Raw genomic sequence first — 20,909 nt, 5'->3', positions numbered from 1 at the left:
CAGTTGTACTTTTGCAAGCCTCATTTGCATAAATACAAAAATGGTCATAACTTGGCCAAAAATGCTCGTTTTTAAAAAATAAAAACGTTACTGTAATCTACATTGCAGCGCCTATCTGCTGCAATAGCAGATAGGGGTTGCAAAATCTGGTGACAGAGCCTCTTTAAGAGGCGGCACATGACACAGAGATTGAAAGAATATCAAGGAGGGCATCCCTGTGTTATACACTGCCCTCTCAGGCCTTGCATTCGGCATACCAAAGTCTATCAATTGTGACTGGAGTATTCCTTTCTGGTTTCATTCATTTCAATGGAAGGTAGAGCTATAGAGAAAATAGAGAAAAATATGGTAAGGTATGTCAGTTTTAAAATTAAATATAAAGTTATAATAGTGTATCCCAAGGGAAATCTGTTCACAAAAAAAATATTAAAAAAACTAACATACCGCTCTGATCTACTATTGTGTGACATCAGTTCAAGTCAGTAAGGCTTTGTTCTCATCCGCGTCAGCACTCAGTTCATGGGTTCCGTCTCACCTTTCCGTCAGGGAAACCAATGAACGGAATCCAAACTGAAACAAACGGAAACCATAGGTTTCTGTTTCCATCACCATTGATTTCAAAGGTGACGGATCTGGTGCAAATGGTTTCCATTTGTCACAGTTGTGTAAGGGTTCCGTCATTTCGTCTAAATGAATAGCGCAGTCGACTACAGTATTGATTCCGTCAAAACAACGAAACCCTTACACAATGGGGACAAACGGAAACCATTTGCATCGGATCCGCCACCATTGAAATCAATCTTGATGTAAACGGAAAGCTACGGTTTCCGTTTGTTTCAGTTTGGATTCTGTTCATGGGTTCCCCCGACAGACAGGTCCGACGGAACCCACGAATGGAGTCCTGACGCAGATGTGAACGAAGTCTAAGTGAGCATAAATTGTAGCTACTGTTGCGCTATTAGACAAAGTAGATCCATAAGATGAAAGAATGTGACCCTTAATATTATACAATGTCTTGTCTAACAGCATAAGATCCTGTCCCTAAGACATGGAAGTCAACAAAACATTGAGATAATGGTATAGCAAAAAGAGTGATTCCAGTTATATCATTATAAACAGTGCAGATGGTGAATTCACACATTTAAGGAAATATTTCATTGAATCCTTCAGTTTGTAGAGTAGCGCTTCTCTTTTTTTTCCACATTATTTTTCTGTAAAAAAAGAAAATTCTATAAAAAATAATAATAAATATATACATCATAGCTGTGTCGTGTATATAAATGGGCATTACATGGAGATCACTTTTATAGTTAAATGTGTAGTTCATATATACTATTAATATACACTACCGTTCAAAAGTTTGGGGTCACCCAGACAATTTTGTGTTTTCCATGAAAACTCACACTTATATTTATCAAATGAGTTGCAAAATGACTAGAAAATATAGTCAAGACATTGACAAGGTTAGAAATAATGATTTTTATTTGAAATAATAATTTTCTCCTTCAAACTTTGCTTTCGTCTTGGAATGCTCCATTTGCAGCAATTACAGCATTGCAGACTTTTGGCATTCTAGCTGTTAATTTGCTCAGGTAATCGGGAGAAATTTCACCCCATGCTTCCAGAAGGCCCTCCCAAAAGTTGGATTGGCTTGATGGGCACTTCTTGCGTACCATACGGTCAAGCTGCTCCCACAACAGCTCTATGGGGTTGAGATCTGGTGACTGCGCTGGCCACTCCATTACAGATAGAATACCAGCTGCCTGCTTCTTCCCTAAATAGTTCTTGCATAATTTGGAGGTGTGCTTTGGGTCATTGTCCTGTTGTAGGATGAAATTGGCTCCAAAACAAGCGCTGTCCACAGGGTATGGCATGTCGTTGCAAAATGGAGTGATAGCCTTCCTTATTCAAAATCCCTTTTACCTTGTACAAATCTCCCACTTTACCAGCACCAAAGCAACCCCAGACCATCACATTACCTCCACTATGCTTGACAGATGGCGTCAGGCACTCTTCCAGCATCTTTTCAGTTGTTCTGCGTCTCACAAATGTTCTTCTGTGTGATCCAAACACCTCAAACTTAGATTCGTCTGTCCATAACACTTTTTTCCAATCTTCCTCTGCCCAATATCTGTGTGCTTTTGCCCATATTAATCTTTTCCTTTTATTAGCCAGTCTCATATATGGCTTTTTCTTTGCCACTTTGCCCTGAAGGCCAGCATCCCGGAGTCGCCTCTTCACTGTAGACGTTGACACTGGCGTTTTTCGGGTACTATTTAATGAAGCTGCCAGTTGAGGACCTGTGAGGCGTCTATTTCTAAAACTAGAGACTCTAATGTACTTGTCTTGTTGCTCAGTTTTGCAGTGGGGCCTCCCACTTCTCTTTCTACTCTGGTTAGAGCCTGTTTGTGCTGTCCTCTGAAGGGAGTAGTACACACTGTTGTAGGAAATCTTCAGTTTCTTGGCAATTTCTCGCATGGAATAGCCTTCATTTCTAAGAAGAAGAATAGACTGTCGAGTTTCACATGAAAGCTCTCTTTTTCTAGCCATTTTGAGAGTTTAATCGAACCCACAAATGTAATGCTCTAGATTCTCAACTAGCTCAAAGGAAGGTCAGTTTTATAGCTCCTCTAAACAGCAAAACTGTTTACAGCGGTGCTAACATAATTGCACAAGGGTTTTCAAGTATTTTCTAATCATCCATTAGCCTTCTAACACAGTTAGCAAACACAATGTACCATTAGAACACTGGAGTGATGGTTGCTGGAAATGGGCCTCTATACACCTATGTAGATATTGCATTAAAAACCAGACGTTTGCAGCTAGAATAGTCATTTAGCACATTAACAATGTATAGAGTGTATTTCTGATTAATTTAATGCTATCTTCATTGAAAAAAACTGTGCTTTTCTTTCAAAAATAAGGACATTTCTAAGTGACCCTAAACTTTTGAACCGTAGTGTACATAGAATGTTGAGTAACTTTGCATATACTTTGTTTAAAGGGTATTTCCACCTTAGCGACCAATTTTGGGTATTTCTCTAATGTATCTAAAATATAAAAATAAAGCAACTTTGTCAACTTGATTAAAAAATATGTTACCATTTTGTGTATACAGCTCATATGCAGGCCTATGTGTCTCCATGGTTACAGAATATAAACAAACCCTGTGTAGTCTAATCCTGCAGTCATATCCCCCTTCTATCTGTCCTTTACTTCTTGCTTACCTAGCAAATGTATGTTAGCAAGGACTATGAACAGGTTCTAGGAAGTTTGACTACAGGATCAGACTAACCAGGGTTTGTTTGTTTGTTTATAATCTTTTATCATGGAAATACATAGCATTGCATAGGAGCTGTATACACAAAGTTGAAGGATATATTTAAAGAAGACTATTTTCAAAGTTGCTTTTTTATTTAGATGTATTAGGTGGACATATCCTTACACTTACAGTATCTTGTACTTATCCTCATTTACGAGTCCAGCATTTAGCATTATACTGCATGGGACTAGAATCAGTTGACTCTCTGCCAAAGCTTTTGATTAATAATAATGTTTAAATCCAATTTTATAAATGAAAAAAAATAATGAAGTTATCATATTCAAACATTATGCTTATTCTCCATATTCAGTCCACCTATACATTTGCTGGTAGTTTTTAGTTTTTCTTTTCTATTCATGCTTATCAGAATTCTTATTGACTACTAAAAAAAAATCTAACTGGCTCCTAAGATCTACAGTCAATTTGTCCATAACTTACCTCCCTCGAATGAAAGAACACAGGATTTCTTACATTCATCTTCATTATCAAAACGATTGCCATTTCCAGTGCAGCCACCATACCAAAACTGGGCACAAGAATTGGCTTGTTTATCATAATACCATTTTATGATATAAGTCCGGCATGGACCCTGATCTAACGGCAGCCTGCAACGTGCGTCCTGGATGTAGTCTAAAGAAATGTAAAAAGAGATGAGAGCATATAATTATTTATTAGGTTTGATTGACTATTTGGCACCCTATGTATCACTGGTCAGCCATCAGCTATGTTGCTATGTAATAGCAGTCTAGTTATAGGAAAAACTAATTACAATCTTAATAAAGACAATATTGCTCTTATTCGGGCAAATGAACCCTACATGGCGGGCAACCATGACTATAATTGATTTTGGACTCTGTAAATATCTAATTCTACTATAATGCCTCCTGGAGCATGCGCACTATCCCTGGTGTCTGATCCCCTTCTCCAAATTGGGAATTAACACTTAGTGGTAGAGAGGATAAGAAGTATGTAGGCTTTGGCCATCTACGAAGCGTCTATACCGCCTAATGCCGAAGGTTGGGTTTAGAGATGGGTTAAAATTTAATTACGCTCACCTATTTTTGGTATTATTGTTTCAACTTCCTCTGATGAACTTGGAGATAATATGACAGTCGTAGATGATGAGGATGATGATGATGATGATGATGATGATGATTGTGATATTGAAGGAGCTGCAATATCAGCTGATGATAAAACTATTGCCCGGACAGATGAATACAGCAAATAGAAAACAGACATGGGTAAGTGCATTAATGTCTCGGCCACCATCTTCTACATGTCAGTGTAATTTTATTAATTAAAAATGTTTTATGAATCTCCACTTCCATATATTCTTGAAACCTATTACATCAAAGCTTAGTTAAGGAATTGACTTAATAGTATGAACAGATAGTTCAGAATACAAAGCATTAACTACCTCTATTATTAGAAGATACTGCTGGCTGCTCTATGTCCTCTTCCTCGTCGTCATAATCTTCGTCCTCTCCTTCATCTACGTTTGTAATAGAGACAACTTCTCTTTGCTACAAAAGAAAAAAAACTGTTGATTAATACAAAAGGGAATATTTGGAACAATTGCTTTCCGTCTAATTTTATTTTTGCCAAAATACATTTTTATCACAGTTGGTTACATCCTACCTTTCAATGACCTAAAACTAATTCTTTTTATCTTTCTAGTAAGGCTCTGTTCACATCTGCGTTGAAGGCTCCATTATCGGCCTCCATCGCAGATCCGGCAGAGATTGCCGTAAACCATAGTGCAGCTTCGGAAACCCCGATGGAAAGCCGATGGAACTCATTAAAGCCAATGAGTTTAGTCGGCCGCTGGTGGTGTCTGTGATGCAACAAAACCGTCACTTTTGGCTTTCCCTGGTTCTGCTCTTCTGATGGAGCAGAACAACGGAAATTCCCAATGCAGGTGTGAACATAGCCAAACTTTTACAGCTTAGAAGAAATGTTTGAGGGGTGGAGGGCATTTTGTTCTTGTTTGGAAAACATAACAGGTATTTTCTGTTGGTAAAGTAATCGGGTTACACCACAATGTAATTTGGGAATGCGTAATAGTGAGTTCTTTACCAGACTGACCACAATCATGAAATTGTTTTCAAGGTTGACATTTTCTGAAAGGATAAAGTCTTGACTTATGCCAAATAAGACAACTATGCACCAAGGTTCTTTGACCACATGTTTCAAATGGCATATGTGAGCTTCTCTAACCTCGATCCATCTCTAATTTTCTCTTAGCACTTGGAGAATAGACATGCAGCCTCCCCCAGACATGATTCTTCTACACCCTACTTGGATCCAATAAGCAAATGGAGCATCATGCATTTTATAAACCTTATCACCAATTCTGTAATAAAGGAGAGGAGATATGGATAATTTTATACTCCCTTCTGTCCTCTATCTTACTTTTTTAAAATCAGTTCAAGTTTATTTACGAGTCAGAAAAAAAATGAGGTCCATCATTTGCAAATTACAGACATCAAGGCATGGACATATCAGGTCAAGAAACATAACAATTTATCAGTCCCCAACTTCCCCCCTCCCCTCCTTCTCAGCAAAGCCCTCCACCCCTTTACCCTTCTTCATTTTCCAACAGTACAGGGTCAATGACGTTGCATCTAACGTGTATTCCAATATACAGCTACATCTAGTCTTATATACAGTATTACAATGACAAAATAAAGCTATAGTCATAGCGATTTGGCCTACCCCAGCATCCCTTTATCCTGTCCCCCAGTGTATCCCCCACTCCCTAGTATAGTTATTCTATACCTTAATAACTTTCTCATGTCAGGTCATGTAATAGGATCTTCCCTGACCCTGGAATTTGACTAAGCTGTCTTCGGTACCATTTACCATACATTGATAATAGTGTTTTCCCCCTAGGTGAACATTCGGAGTCTAAGCAATTTAGCAGATGCCAACCCTGAGTGATTGATCCATCTGTCCCATTGTTTTCCAAATTTCTTAATAGCACTCTTTTTGAGTATATTTTATGCTCCATCAGAACAGTATGATTTATTGCCCCAATTATTTCTTTCTCGGAGTGTGGTTCTGCATCCAACCAGTGTTTGGCCATACTCTTCCTGACTTGATACAGAATCTTAGCAATGACCAAACTTTCCAGCCTGTTTCCTTCCAAATTCCCAACATACCCAAGAAGCAGCACACGCAGATCTGCTGGAAGCCGCACCTCATAGACTTTTCTTACCAAATCTGATATGTCCCCCCCATAGGTTAATTAACACCCCACAGGTCCAGAACATGTGGAAAATGGCTGCTTTCTGTTCTGGGCATCTACGACACTTAGCAGCGGCTCTGACTCCCATCCCCTTCAGAACCCATGGAGTCCTATACACCCTGTGTATCAGAAAAAGTTGTGATCTCCTCTGTGCAATATTTATGGACAGAGTGCCTGGTGATGCTATAATTTCCCCCCAGTGGTCTTTGGGTATGGGGCCTACATCCTGCTCCCATTTCTCTCTAATGGGTTCCATGAGATCCCCTAGGTATTTTGATAATATACTTCTATATATCGTAGAAATCAACCCCTTAGAAATGGACGCTCTAGCCATATAATCCAACACTCCCATGGTCTTAATTGTCAGATCCACCGAGTTTGATTGTGTCTGTACGGCATAGCAAATCTGCAGATACTAGTAAAGCATATTCTGTGCCAACTGAAACTCGTCCTTTAATTGCTTGAAGGATTTTAGGGTTCTTTCATCAAATAGTTGTCTGAACCTTATTATTTCCTTCTGCTCCCATCCATGCATGCCCTCCAATTGATACAATTCCCACAAAAATGGATTGTTCCACAGCGGAGTATACATATTACATATCCCCACCCCCAGTATCTGCTTGCATTGCCACCACACTTTGTGCATTAAGAGTAGCGTCGGCTTGTTACTAGCTAACCTCCTGTAGGTATGTGCTTCCTATCCCGCCAGTGGATTTCCCCCTCCCCGAAAATATGAAAATATACGCGAACTGGACCCTTATTTTTCCCTATCATCCCACCCCCGAAAGTGTTGACACTGTGCGGCAAGGTAATATACCCATGCATTTGGTAAAGCTAGACGCCCTTCATCATGTGGCAATTGTAGTTTTTATAATTTTATTCTAGGCACTCCCCGTTTCCACACCAAGTCCCTGAATAGGTTATGTAATCTTCTGAACCCGTATTTGGGAATCCAATATGGGGAATTGTGAACTACATATAGCACCTAGGGCAAGAGAATAATTTTTATCAAATTGGTTCTCCCCATCATTAGGGATTCTAACTGGGTCTATTGGCATAATAGCTGATTTTGTCCAGTTAATGGAAAATCCTGAGAATGTACCAAATCTTTTAATGGCTTCCATAACTATCAGAAGGGTATTTTCGGTATCTGCCATAAATAACAAGATGTCATCTGCATATAGAGCTATGCATTCTCCCACTGTACCATATCTCAGATCCCGTACTTGACCATATTGGCACACTACACAAGCCAGTGGTCCCACTGCCAGAGCAAACAGCAGTGGTGATAGCGGGCAGCCCTGTCTTGTCCCCCTAGCTAGCGAGAACTGTCTGGGGAACGCTCCATTCGCTCTTATCCTATCCATTATATGTATTTAGGACCAAATCTCATTCTGCTCAGGATAGTCCACAGATAACCCCACTCAACACTATTGAACGCTTTAGCAGCGTCTAGCATCAAGATAGCTTTTCCCATAAGGTTATCCGGAATCACTTGCAGATTGAGAAAAAGCCGTCTTAGGTTCACAGCTGTCGATTTTGAGGGCATGAATCCCGATCGGTCTCTGTGTACTTCCGAACTCACTACCTTAGTTAATCTGTGCGCCAGTACTTTTGCCAGTATTTTAATATCAGAGGATAATAGAGACAGCGGACTATTAGATTTCCGGTAGTTGTATATCTTTCCCTTCCTTAGGCAGAACCACTATTGTCGCTTCATAGAGAGAGTCGGGAAGACTCCCCCTTTCAAAACTATCTAGTAATTGTGGAGCAAGCTCCTCCCCATATTCCTTAAATATTTCCACGGGTAGGCCGTCCGGCCCTGGAGCCTTTTCGTTAGCCAGTTTCCCTATTGCCAGTGTGGTTTCTTCCAAGGAAATAGCGTACTCCTCTAGCGTTCTAGCGCTAGAGGAAATAGCGTTCCTCTAGCGTACTTCTCTCCTCTTGACCCAGTCTGGGGAGTTGGATACTTCCCAAGTATTCCTCAAGCTGTTGTGGGGTATGCTGCGCTTTCAATTCATACAGATTAGCATAAAACCTCTCGAACACTTGCAGAAATGTGTCCCGTGTCTGTCTCTAGCTGTCCCCCATCCCTCTCTATCTCCTCTAATGCAATACCTATTATGCAGCAGCAAATTAACCAAAGATTACTTTACTCAATTAGAATGCAAAATTCCACAATACAGAAGCCCTAATGTGAGTAGACAAGTTTACATTTAACATTTTGACAACTTTCATACCGGAACTTGAGGCTCTCGGACTACAAAAGTCTCCGCTGTTCTTCGCCTTTCTTCTTCTTGACGAATCCTTTCTTCTTCTTGTCGAATTCTTTCTTGTTGTCTATGTCTTTCTTGTCTAATTCTTTCTTCTTCTAGCCGAATTCGTTCTTCTAACCTACGTTTTTCTTCTGATCTAAGACTTTCTTCTGTATTGACTTTATCATTGTTGCCTTGAGAAGCAGTAAAGGTAGAACTGGAAGAGCCTTTCTGTACATACATTGTATTGATTTTGCTTCCGACTCGGTTGTAGATAAGAGCACCGTTTTCATCTTCACAAAACTGGTTAACCAATTTCGACTCCAAAGCTAGAAAATATTATGGAAGATTTTATTAATAGGACTAATAATACTAGCAATACTTTTACTATTTATTTAAAATTTTACTTGCCAGTAAGTTGAGATGTGTTGTAAATGGTATTTTATTTTTACCAGCAAACCTACCCTTATATGAATTATTTTTTTCTCTGCAGCTGATATAAAAAAAAAAGGTAAAAAACCCCAAACTATTTGGATTTTATTTTTGGGATGTGAGAATTCAGCTGTTCAGGAGAAAACTGTGTCTGCTCATTTGGATTCATGTAGAAGCGTGATAAATAACTATGAGGTCACATAGTAAAAATTAGAATAGGGCCCACTTAGTTATGGATGTCCCCAGCAGCTAGGGGTTTCAGGTAACAATCTATGACTTGTATGAGCGGTGATTTTTGTATATATAATGGTAATTGAGTTTTCTTCTATGGTATTATTTAGCATCTCCCTAATTATTCTATCTTTTTCATCTATTTCTCTTTCTGCACTTTTAATATCTCACCCTCGCCCTCTCTTCTCCTGGCCTCTGCTACCTTCACTGCCCCTTTCCTTTGACACTCTTTTAGGCTACATTCACACGACAGGGAAAAATGGCCATGAGTCGATCGTATTTTTAACGGCCGTCACACGGCCGTTTTAAGAACAATGAAGTTGTGTGGTTGTATTCACACAGCGTTTTTTTTAACGGGCAGTGAACACTGGCCGTCAAAAAATATGACATGTTCTATTTTTGTTCCTTTTTAACAGCCAGACGGCCCCCATAGAACTCAATGGTTCAGTTTTCAATGGCCGTTTTTCAGGATTCAAGCCTTGTGACGGCCGTTAAAGATTGATCCTGGCCCTTACAAGAGGACTCCCCGGGCACAGCACTACTTTAAGCGCTGAGCCCGGGAAAGCCCTTGACATCACTGTCTATATATGGACAGTGACATTACGGGCTCCTCCATGAGTGGAATCCCCGGCCAGAGCGTTGCCGACGCTCTGGCCGGGGATTCCGCTCTGGAGGAGCCCCATGCATCATTGTTCATACATGGACAGTGACGTAAGGGGCTCCTCCTTGAGTGGAATCCCTGGCCAAAGTGTGGCGGACGCTCAGGCTGGGGATTATGCTCCAAGAGGAAGCCCCACTGGCGCTATCTACAGGGGGTGTGGCGCTATTTACAGGGGGTGGCACTATCTTTAAGGGGGCATGGTACTATCTACAAGGGCACTGTTGTACTATATGGGTACTTCCTACAGGGACACTGGGGCGTTATCTACATGGGCACTATGTGTGGCACTATCTACATGGGCACTGTGGCACTAGCTCTTTATATGTGCTTACTATGGCACTTTATATGTGGACACTGTATCACTTTGTGGGCACTGTGGCACTATTTACAGTGGCCACTGTGGCACTATCTACAGTGGGCACTATATGGCCATTGGCACTATCTATGTGGGCACTATCAACAGTGGGCACTGTGGCACTATCTACAGGGACATTGCAGCACTATCTACATGAACACTGTGGTGTTTTCAGGGGGTTGGGATAAAAAAGAAAACATGACAAATAAAATCCATCCATTTTTTAATGGCCATGAAAAACGGTTGGCAAACGGATGACAAACGGCCATTAAAAACAGACAGATGGACTGGAAATGGATGAAAATTTGGAGACACACTGATGCACAATGGCCATGAAAAACTGCCAGTTGATCAGTTTTTAATGGCCATTTTTTTTCACTATCGTGTGAATGTAGCCTTAAGGTCTTGTGAAGTATGTTTATCGTGTGCCCCAGGAATGCTCCCAGAAAACACACTAAATGTGTCCATAGGGCTTCATTTGTACGACGGAGGCCAAAATAGCGTCCTTTTGGCCACCGTCGGATGGTTTATGTGAGTATACTTTTATTTACGCCATCCCATAGTATATATGTTTTTTAACATTGAAGCCTATAAGTGATGTATCCCACTGTATGGCATGTTTATGATGTATATGCTATACATATCCAATAATGGTCTATGGGTGACAGATTCCACTGTAATAGACATCTATCACAGCCTATGTTTAACATATACTTATGGTTCTTTTTCTGGCATATACCTCAAACGCAGGCCAAAAACGTGATGTGAAAGGGGCCTAAAACGGCTATACCTGTAAAGGGTCCACCCTTGGACACAATTTTACAGTTTATATCTTTATATCCTCCTGATTTATGTCCTGTATTGTATCCGAGGGCTGCGCTGACAATTCTGCTGGATGTCATTAGAAAAAGACAATAAGCTTGTTGCCTGTCTCAGTTGTAGTATTAGCAGAGTTTATATAATGCAGAGGGCCAGTTTATTTTCCTGCATCAGATTACTGCATGGCGCCTCTTGTAAAGATTCTTAACCATCAAATCACCAGAGCAAGTTCTGTGAAGATATTGAGCCCACAGGGAATGCTGAGAGAATACAAGTGAATACAATATGAAGCCTGCAGCTTTATGGACATGCCCTTTAATAAAGATAATTATGTGAAATAAGTTTTTCAGTTTTACCTGGCAGAGTGTTGAAATCATCAATTAAGTACATGTGCTCAGCATCAGGTTCAGAAGCAATGAGATTTAGTTCCCTTATGAATTCTTGTTGAGTTGGGTCGGTGGAATTCACAATTCCAATGGCATACATTTGTATGTTGGCTGCTTGAGCCTCCCGAACAGCTATGTCCAGTTTCACAGCTTCTCTCTTGTCCGTTTGACCATCTGTAAGGACAATGGCTACTTTTCTGACACCATTTCTTGCTCCGTAAAAACCTTCCTGTGTAGCTTTTCGAATAGCAGTTCCTGTGTGGGTACCCTCTCCCATGTACATCATTTTTCTGATGCCTTGCTTTACATCTTGCTGAGTGGTAAACCTATTCAGGCCAAACTCTAGCCGCACTTCTAAACTGTAGAGCAGAAGCCCTATACGAGTGGCATTTCGTCCAACTGTTACACGATCAACAAGGGCTGTCACAAAGTCTTTGATAATTTCAAAGTTTTCTGGTCCAACACTCTCAGAGCTGTCAATAACGAAGACAAGTTCCATAGGTATCTCCTTACATTTAACACCACAGCCTATAGAGAACAAAACAGAAAAGTTCATTAATAGCCTTCTAGCTTACATTTTAGTATTTTAAGTGGTGCACCCACTTGCAAAATATGTTAATAAAAAGTAGGGGACAGATTAAAGAAAGTATGACTGCAGTATCAGACTACACAGAGGTTGTTTGTAGTCTGTTACCATGGAGACGCATAGGTCTGCAAAAGGAGCTGCAGAAGCAAAAATTTTTAATCAAGACCTATTGCAAAGTTGCACAATTGTTCATTTTGGATGCATTAAAACAAGAAAAAATGTGGTTGTTTTAAGTGGACATCACCTTTAAAGTTGTAGTAACTCGAATCTATCTTTTTTAAAAAGAAAAACCAAATAAAGTAAAGCAGTATTATAGCTTACCACAAATCTCTTTAATCATCTTAATGATATCTTCTCTCTGTGCGAATTAAAAGAAGATATATTCGTTAATATGAGAAAAAATATCTAAATATATTATGTAGATCCAAAAATGTTATGTAAAATAAATGTAAAGATAAAATAATGTATATAATATATAGTTACAATAAAAATAATACCAGTTAACTTACTGTTAATCCTGCATCTCCTTTATTTCCAGTTTTACCCTGTGATAATATAAAAATAGTTGTTATTTCTGAACAGTGGCTTTTCTGCTCTTGCAGGATCCCATCCTTGGCCAAAAATATACACTCATGCATGGAGTTCTTAGATGCAGAAAAAAAATGTCTGATAGCTCTTGAGAGTTCAGTAAAAATGTTTGCTTCCCTAAGAGGGGAAGTTGACTATGATTGCCTAGCAGGGTTGGCAAACGTCGGTAAATTCCTGGATAGTGTAAAAATAGGGAACTTTTTTCCAGTGCGTAAAAAAATTTGATGCGCCCATATTTTCTTTTTTTTTTTTTACCTGGAGAAGCTGGTGCAGATAGATTGTAATTATCACAGTTCACAGTACATGCTACTAATGTGGTCATATAGCTATTGGAAGCTATAGACATGCATCACTTTTTATTTTTATAATTCATTATGGTTTTCCATTTTGCCTGTAAAATTTTTGGATGTCCATGACTTTTGGGGAACTTGTCCAGAAAAAGTAAAAAATCCGGCTGGACGCCATTTTGCCTCAGCTTTCTCTTAATCTTAGAAAGTTGTACTTGATATAGAATAAGTAACTAGGTAATTGGGCAGAGATGATATTGAGAGATCCAAGAAAGTGACAAATCACTGAATAGGCCATACTTACTCATAGGGGCAGGTACACACACCACTTCCCTGCAGGATGCAGATAAACCACAATGCTACATAGAGGGAGATTGCACAGGTGCAATATACTGATAAACAGCCACTCACAAGCCTACTACAGATTTTATAAGAGTGTCAGTTACATGGGTGCATGTAGTGCACCATGCTGGCATACAGCCTATTAGTCACACCCATACTATTAGACAAGGTGGGCTGCCCAGCACCTTCCACTATACTGACACACTATTCTCCCCAGCACTAGAAGGCCTGACTGCATCCTGAAAAGATATCCATGATACACTATAAATATCAATGATAAAAATGAGGTATTGGTTGATATTTTGGCCAAAATACGCACGCTCGCAACCCGCGTGAAGGGTCCCCTTCGTATTGCGAGTCCGTACACTCCTATTATAAACAAATCACTGAAAAAGCACTACATTAATTTAAAATCACTGAACAGGCCATACTTACTTATAAGCAGTGGCGTAACTACCACCGTAGCAGCAGTAGCGGCTGCTACGGGGCCCGCGGCATGAGGGGGCCCGTGTCACCCGCCGGCACGGGCCCCCACCATGGCCAGAGGCTCCCCTAGCAGCCGCTATGGCTGCTACAGCGGGACGCCACTGAGCACTACGGCAGAGCAGGGAGGTATCTCCCCGCTCTGCCATTAACTGGTTCCCGACCGCTGGCTGTATTTTTACGGCCAGCGGTCAGGGTCCTTAAAACCCGAACCATAGACTTTCTACGGCTCGGGTTTTAACTTGCTGCCCGCGCGATCGGGCAGCTGAATGGCGGGTCTCCGGCTGTCAGTGACTGCCGGGGACCCTGAGGAGAGGATAGAAGCAGCTTTCGCTGCTTCTGTCTTCTCTGATCACTTGTACACAGCGCTGAATTCGCGCTGTGTACAGGAATAGAGACAGCAGCAGCGGCGCTGTCTCTATTCCTCCCGGTGATCATGTGACTGGTCACATGATCGCCGGGTGCCGTTAGTGGCAGGCTGCTGCTGGGTCTTACTAGACCCAGCACAGCCCTATTAGTGACAATCGTCACTATGAGAGGGCTGATTTCCCCTGTAACTGGGGCTGCTGTGCAGCTCCAGTTACAGTGGAAAAGATGGTGTAAAAGAAAGAAAAAAAATATATAAACTTCCCCAAAGGTCTTCTTTGACCTTTGGGGGACAGACCATAGTAATAAAAAAATAATAAAGTAAAGTGCAAAAAAAATGTAAATAATAAATACACATAAAATACCCACCCCAAAAAAAAAATGTTCCCCCCCGCCAATCATTGTTGTAACGCTAGCGCTGACCCAATTACCCTAATATAGACATGTAATATATAAAAATTTACGGTAGACAATGGCGATCACAAATAAAAGGTCTATTTTAGGGTAAAACTATGTTATTACCCAAAAAAAAATAGCTGAAATGTAAAAAAGCTTATTTTTTTACTATTATTTTCAAACTTTATGAATAAAAATTCTAAAATAGCAAAAAAGGTGTGTATAAAAACGATAAAAAATGAAACCTGCATTGTCTACGGAAAAAACGTTGCAAAAATCACGTCGTTAGCCCAACAAATAAAAAAGTTATAGCCATTTAACTAACACGTGCTAAAAATGGCTAAACGGTGTCTGGTCCTGAAGGCGCAAAATAGAGCAAAAGACATGTATCCCCCCCCTCTCCACAGGATATGTATCCCCTCTCCACATGACATGTATCCTCTCTCCACAGGACATGTATCCTCTCTCCACAGGACATGTATCCTCTCTCCACAGGACACGTATCCCCTCTCCACAGGACACGTATCCCCTCTCCACAGGGTATCCACAGGACAGGGGATACATGTGTGATCGCTGGCAGGGATAGGGAGAACGGAGGACTGAAAGTCCCCTGAAGTTCTCCATCACAAACCTCGGACTTCCGGGGTCTGTGTCGGCAGCTCCGTAGAAATGAATGGAGCGCCGGTCGTGCTTGTGCGCATGCGTGACCAGCGCTCCTTTCATTTTTCTTGAGCTGCGCAGACGCCGGAAGTCAGAGGTTTGCCATGGAGAAGTTCAGGGGACTTTCAGTCCCCCGTTCTCCCTATCGCTGCCAGCGATCACTCATGTATCCCCTATCCTGTGGAGATCCTGTGGAGAGGGGATACATGTATTTTGTAGGACACACTGTAGGTCGCATTTTTTTGGGAGGGGGGACGCTGTATGGCGTTCCCTACAGGGGGTGGGTGGCTGTATGGCGTTCCCTACAGGGGGGGAGCTGTATGGCGTTCCCTACAGGGGGGGGCTGTATGGCATTCTCTACAGGGGGGGGGCTGTATGGCGTTCCCTACAGGGGGGGCTGTATGGCGTTCTCTACAGGGGGGGGGGGGCTGTATGGCGTTCTCTACAGGGGGGGCTGTATGGCGTTCTCTGCAGGGAGGCTGTATGGCGTTATCTACAGGGGGGCTGTATGGCGTTATCTACAGGGGGGCTGTATGGCGTTCTCTACACTCTACAGGGGGCTGTATGGCGCTATCTACAGAGGGGGGGCTGTATGGCGTTATCTACAGGGGGGGCTGTAAAATAGGCACTATCTACAAGGGGGGGGGGGGTTGTGTGACACCCAGGGGAGTGGGGGCCCCAGTCAAAAGTTTGCTATGGGGCCCAGTCTTTCCTAGTTACGCCCCTGCTTATAAGGGCAGGTACACACACCACTTCCCAGCAGGATGCAGATAAACCACAATGCTACATAGAGGGAGATTGCACAGGTGCAATATACTTATGAACAGCCACTCACACGCCTACTATTAATGAAGGGGTGACTGCTTAGTATTATCATTGCACACAAATATAGCTTTTAGAAGATTCAAGAAAGTGGAGGAATTTTAGGACTCTTGTCAGTGGGGTGTCACTGTCTGTACTGCACTTCAATTTTACCATTCTCTTCTATTGACATATTACTTGCAGTGGTTTTGAAAATACAAAACTGCAACTACAAACTGCACAGCAGCTGCAATGTGCGGCCTTACCTTTAATATTGAAGATTTAGAAAAGCACTTCTCGCCACACAGAACCAATGGCACATGCTCTTAGCTACACCCCTGTGTGGCCCTCTTATTTTAGATTTTAACATGCCCGATCCTTTGCTCTGCCAGGGAGACAAACACGGCCAGGGTTGTCTAGCAGCAGCTAATCCCCCTTTTCCTATTAAAATAAACATGCATGCTCAGCTGGTTAGAATGTGCATGTTTATGGAAGATTACCGATAGCCGTCGTATGTATATGGCAGGATTTACCCAAAGTAAATGCAGGTGATCCAGTATCACCATGAACCACTAAGCTACTCATACAAAGGACAATTTGGTTGGAAACATTATTGTCTATAAGAGAAATACTTACCGATTCTCCAGGGGTTCCGGGATCTCCATTGTCACCTTTATCTCCCTTTCTTCCTCTTTCACCAGAAGAACCACGGTCACCCTGAAAAGTTAAATGGACTCACATTCAAAAGGGCCTTAACCTGGATTTTATTTTATTTTTAAATAAAGTTTTCCATTTTTTGTTTAAAGAGGTTCTATATGTTTAAATATTGATTTCATACACTTAAAATAATGCAATCAGTGTGTGATCAGTGTAGGTCCGACATCTGGGGACAAACAATGTGGTCCATTTGTACTTGTGATCAGTGTGGGTCTCATCGGATGGACCTGAACGAATCACACATTTAAGTACAGAACCCCTTTAATTAAGAAGTTGCTTATTTAATTTTGTAATTTATCTGTGAAGGTCTTTCCTTTAACCCTAATCGCAGACTTCTAACAATAAATTCACAATCCTATGCATCATCATACCCAAAATCTAAATCTGAAACTGGAATTTTTCATCTTAAATAAATAAAGAAAATGTGTCCTGACCTTTGGCCCTAGAAGTCCCTCGCCTGGAAGTCCACGTGGCCCGGGCATACCTTGACCTCCGTGTTCTCCCTGAAAGCAGAGTACAAAAGACATGTATAAGTTTTTAAACAAAAAGGGTAGAAAGTTTTAAAGGATTATGAAGAAAAAAATTCCAAAAACTATTTATTATTTTTGAGACTTTTTTAAAGACATGACAAATAGAACACATCGGGTCATGAGTATTCCACTTACCTTTGAACCCTGTATGCCTTCTCCTGGGGGTCCCTGGGGACCTGGTATTCCTGATTTTCCTACATTTCCCTAAAAGCAGTATTGATATTAGTGACAAATATGAAATAAGCAACATATACAAAAACACTGTAGAAATTTGTGGTAATTTTTAGTATTTTTGTTCTATTAACAAATAGGGGGATTCTACACTAGTAACGGGATTACACAGCATAGTACTAACAGCATTATATAGTATGATAACATGGAGTGCTCACACTGTAATGTATACTCTGTTGTGCTGCTGAGAAGTTCCATAGAGCATGACGGGGGAACACGGGGCAGGTCTATAGCCACGCCATGCCGGTAGGATGAAGGTGGTCACATAGAAATCAGTTTTTCGAAACTTGCCAACAAATCCATATCTATACAAGCTATATATGCTTCATCTTCAGCACTGCTTTTTTTTATAGCCAGGTTCATTGGTTAAATATCGACAGCATATATTAGTTTAGTTCCCCTTTAAGGTTGCTTAGTTACTGATGAGAAATTGTATATAGCTCTATGAGGATTTGCTCTTGCATAATTTTCCCCTAGGGCTATTGGGGAAAACTCTCAAACTCTAAGCATGAGGCATGCTGGGGTTCTCTGCCACAATTTGGGCACTGGACTGTCTAAAATGTTGTTCACCTAAACATAAAAGTAATAAAACATTACATGTGTGAGACCTAAACAGTCAGTACAGTAGTATATACCAATATTTAAGTAAAACAAATAAGTCTTAAATGCAGTTAATTTTAAAAGTTTACATACCTTAGGTCCTTGCAATCCTTCACCCGGGGGACCAGGTAGACCAAGTGGACCCCTGAATCCCGGGTCTCCCTTTAAATAAATAAATTTGTAAACAATGTTTATTATAGCATTATTACATTCCTGGATATGACTCTTTATAAACCTTGCCATATATGGTGCAATCTGATCATTTGGTGGGACTGACTCACCGCCAAATCAGCAAACAAGATCGTGTGTAGATGCCAAATTAGATGAATTAGAAGCCAGGACAAATCCCAGGATGAAGAAGTTATCCTAAATTATCTCCCTCCAGTGACTGATGTACTCAACAAGCCAGCATTAATCTTGTAAGGTCAGGGATTGAGAAACCATATTGCTGCTCACTGAGCACTGTTGTGTAGAATAATATTTATAGCACAACTTCACCTAGAACTAGTAAATTTGGCAATAGGGGCAGAAATGTCTTTATCTTCAGGTGAAATAATAACTGTTTATTTATATGATTGGTTAACAGACATCTGCCCAAAAATGAAGCACTGGTTTTCATAGCCCAATCAACTACTACTACTTACCTTTGGTCCTGGAAGTCCAAATCCTTCTTGTCCTGTTTCACCTGGAAGTCCTGGAAGTCCTGGCATCCCCTAATTTCAAATAGAATAAATTCTCAATCAGTAGATTTCAGATTTCAAAAGGCTTCACAAAATTCGTGTTGTTCCTAAAACCAGAAAAATATAAGACTTTACTTACTGGAGGTCCTGCAAATCCATCTCCCTTTGGTCCATATGGCCCTGGTGGTCCTGGATTGCCTCTGTCACCCTACAGAACATAGAATTCAGTTGTTATATATCTACATTATTAATTCTATTTTATGATCTATACAATAATAGAAAAATGTTCAGAATTAGATAGCTATGATATGATAGATTCGGTCATACCTAAATTTAGCAGCAAAGATATAAGTGCATTTGACATTTCTGTACTCTCAAGTACTCAAAATTAATGTTGACCATGGCTGATAAATTTCACATTACCTTTGGACCAGCAATCCCAATTCCTGGTTCTCCGATTAGACCTTGTGAACCTAATGGGCCAATGTCTCCCTTAAATAAGATATAAAATTATTTAGATATAAATAATTATATTATTTATTTAAAATAAGTATAGAAAGATAAACTTAAATAAGACGTTACTCAACACAGTTGTATCTGTACAGTATGGATATCCATGTGTGGAACCACAGGACATGGAAGCAACCACACGTATTTTACCAAATATATTAGGTGTCAATGAGGAATTAGTATTTTACAGCACATCAACACAACTACGAATGTCACAATTGCATATTCATTTATCTGTGCCACATTTAAGTGATTGTATAACATCCAAGAACAAACCATACCTTAGGACCCACTATTGCCCGACCGGGGGGACCTGGCATTCCAATACGTCCTGCAGCACCAGGTTCACCCTAAAACACCAGCATAAAATTGATTCATTAATAGGCAGTAAAATAAGTGACATACTATGATTCCTGGCCTTGTTTTTTTTGCATAATACTCACAACACACAACAAAAAGTGGCACCCATTCACCCATTTAGGATGCACGAAGTTAGCTTCTAAGCTCACTGCAAAACGAAACCTTAGGGGTTCCACTGGATATATCCTATGTTAGTACATCTGTATCTACATAAAGATCGGAAATAACAACTAAAGAATCTTTACTAGGTTTTGCTATCAATAGGGAGTCTAAAAAAGTTATTTTTTTATATCTAACGTGTTTTTAAAAATATTCGAACAGATGAATTTAATATTTTATGGAGATCCTTATTTAATGTCCATCATCTAATCCTATAGGAGGATCAATGCTTTCCAACCAACAGAAATCCTTAACCATTTAAAAGAATGAATTTACCAAAAAGTTAGATAGATGATTATTTCCAGTGATACAGCACATGGTCCCCAAAACAGTTATTTTAGTTAATTTTTTTAAATTATTTTTTTGTAATAACAATGGCAGTTGATTACCTTTGGTCCTGATGGTCCAGCAGGTCCTGGTGGCCCTGTTAATCCACGGATGCCACGTTGTCCTTGGTCTCCCTTAAAATAAGAACACAACATGTGAGAAAATGTGTTACTACCTATCAGGCTTTAATAGTGCTTTTCTACAATAATAACAACAAAAAAATGTTGCTAAATGCCCTATTAGGACATGCTAAACTTTAAAAAGTCTTCCCTCAATTGTAACTGCCTCTAGATCTGAGAGCTGTGTCAAGAGTGCAATCCTTGTATTTTATTCCCAGACGATAGAAGCGGATTGTGGAAGCTCCAAGAGTGGCACCCTTTGCAATTAGCACTTCTCCGAGAGATAATAAAACCCTATCGACATTAATAAAATAAAGTTTCTATTTGAATATCTGGGACTTACCTTTTCCCCTTGTATGCCAATACCAGGAGACCCTTCCGGACCCCTGAGGCCAGGAAGTCCTGGCTCACCCTACATTAAGACAAAAATAGATTTTCTTAATTTTGATGTCCTTACGT

General features: G+C 40.4%; 1 protein-coding gene across 1 annotated transcript in view; it reads right to left on the bottom strand.

The window, feature by feature from the left end:
- Positions 1-266: 266 nt before the first annotated feature.
- Positions 267-20,909, bottom strand: part of COL28A1 (collagen type XXVIII alpha 1 chain) — a 49,793-nt gene continuing 29,150 nt past the window's right edge. Inside the window, exons 19-36 of the mRNA XM_075831501.1 lie at positions 20,794-20,862; positions 20,394-20,465; positions 19,767-19,835; positions 19,399-19,467; positions 19,115-19,183; positions 18,940-19,008; positions 18,389-18,457; positions 17,600-17,668; positions 17,369-17,437; positions 16,854-16,934; positions 12,804-12,839; positions 12,616-12,652; positions 11,679-12,236; positions 8,810-9,153; positions 4,737-4,845; positions 4,378-4,518; positions 3,761-3,952; positions 267-322 (exon numbers count right to left, since the gene is read on the bottom strand). Of these exons, the coding sequence (XP_075687616.1) occupies positions 267-322; positions 3,761-3,952; positions 4,378-4,518; positions 4,737-4,845; positions 8,810-9,153; positions 11,679-12,236; positions 12,616-12,652; positions 12,804-12,839; positions 16,854-16,934; positions 17,369-17,437; positions 17,600-17,668; positions 18,389-18,457; positions 18,940-19,008; positions 19,115-19,183; positions 19,399-19,467; positions 19,767-19,835; positions 20,394-20,465; positions 20,794-20,862 (2,178 nt within the window). The remainder of the gene's footprint in view (positions 323-3,760; positions 3,953-4,377; positions 4,519-4,736; positions 4,846-8,809; positions 9,154-11,678; positions 12,237-12,615; positions 12,653-12,803; positions 12,840-16,853; positions 16,935-17,368; positions 17,438-17,599; positions 17,669-18,388; positions 18,458-18,939; positions 19,009-19,114; positions 19,184-19,398; positions 19,468-19,766; positions 19,836-20,393; positions 20,466-20,793; positions 20,863-20,909) is intronic.

This window comes from Rhinoderma darwinii, chromosome 6 (assembly GCF_050947455.1).
Source record: "Rhinoderma darwinii isolate aRhiDar2 chromosome 6, aRhiDar2.hap1, whole genome shotgun sequence".
NCBI lineage: Eukaryota > Metazoa > Chordata > Amphibia > Anura > Rhinodermatidae > Rhinoderma > Rhinoderma darwinii.
This window is presented reverse-complemented; position numbering and strand designations above follow the sequence as displayed.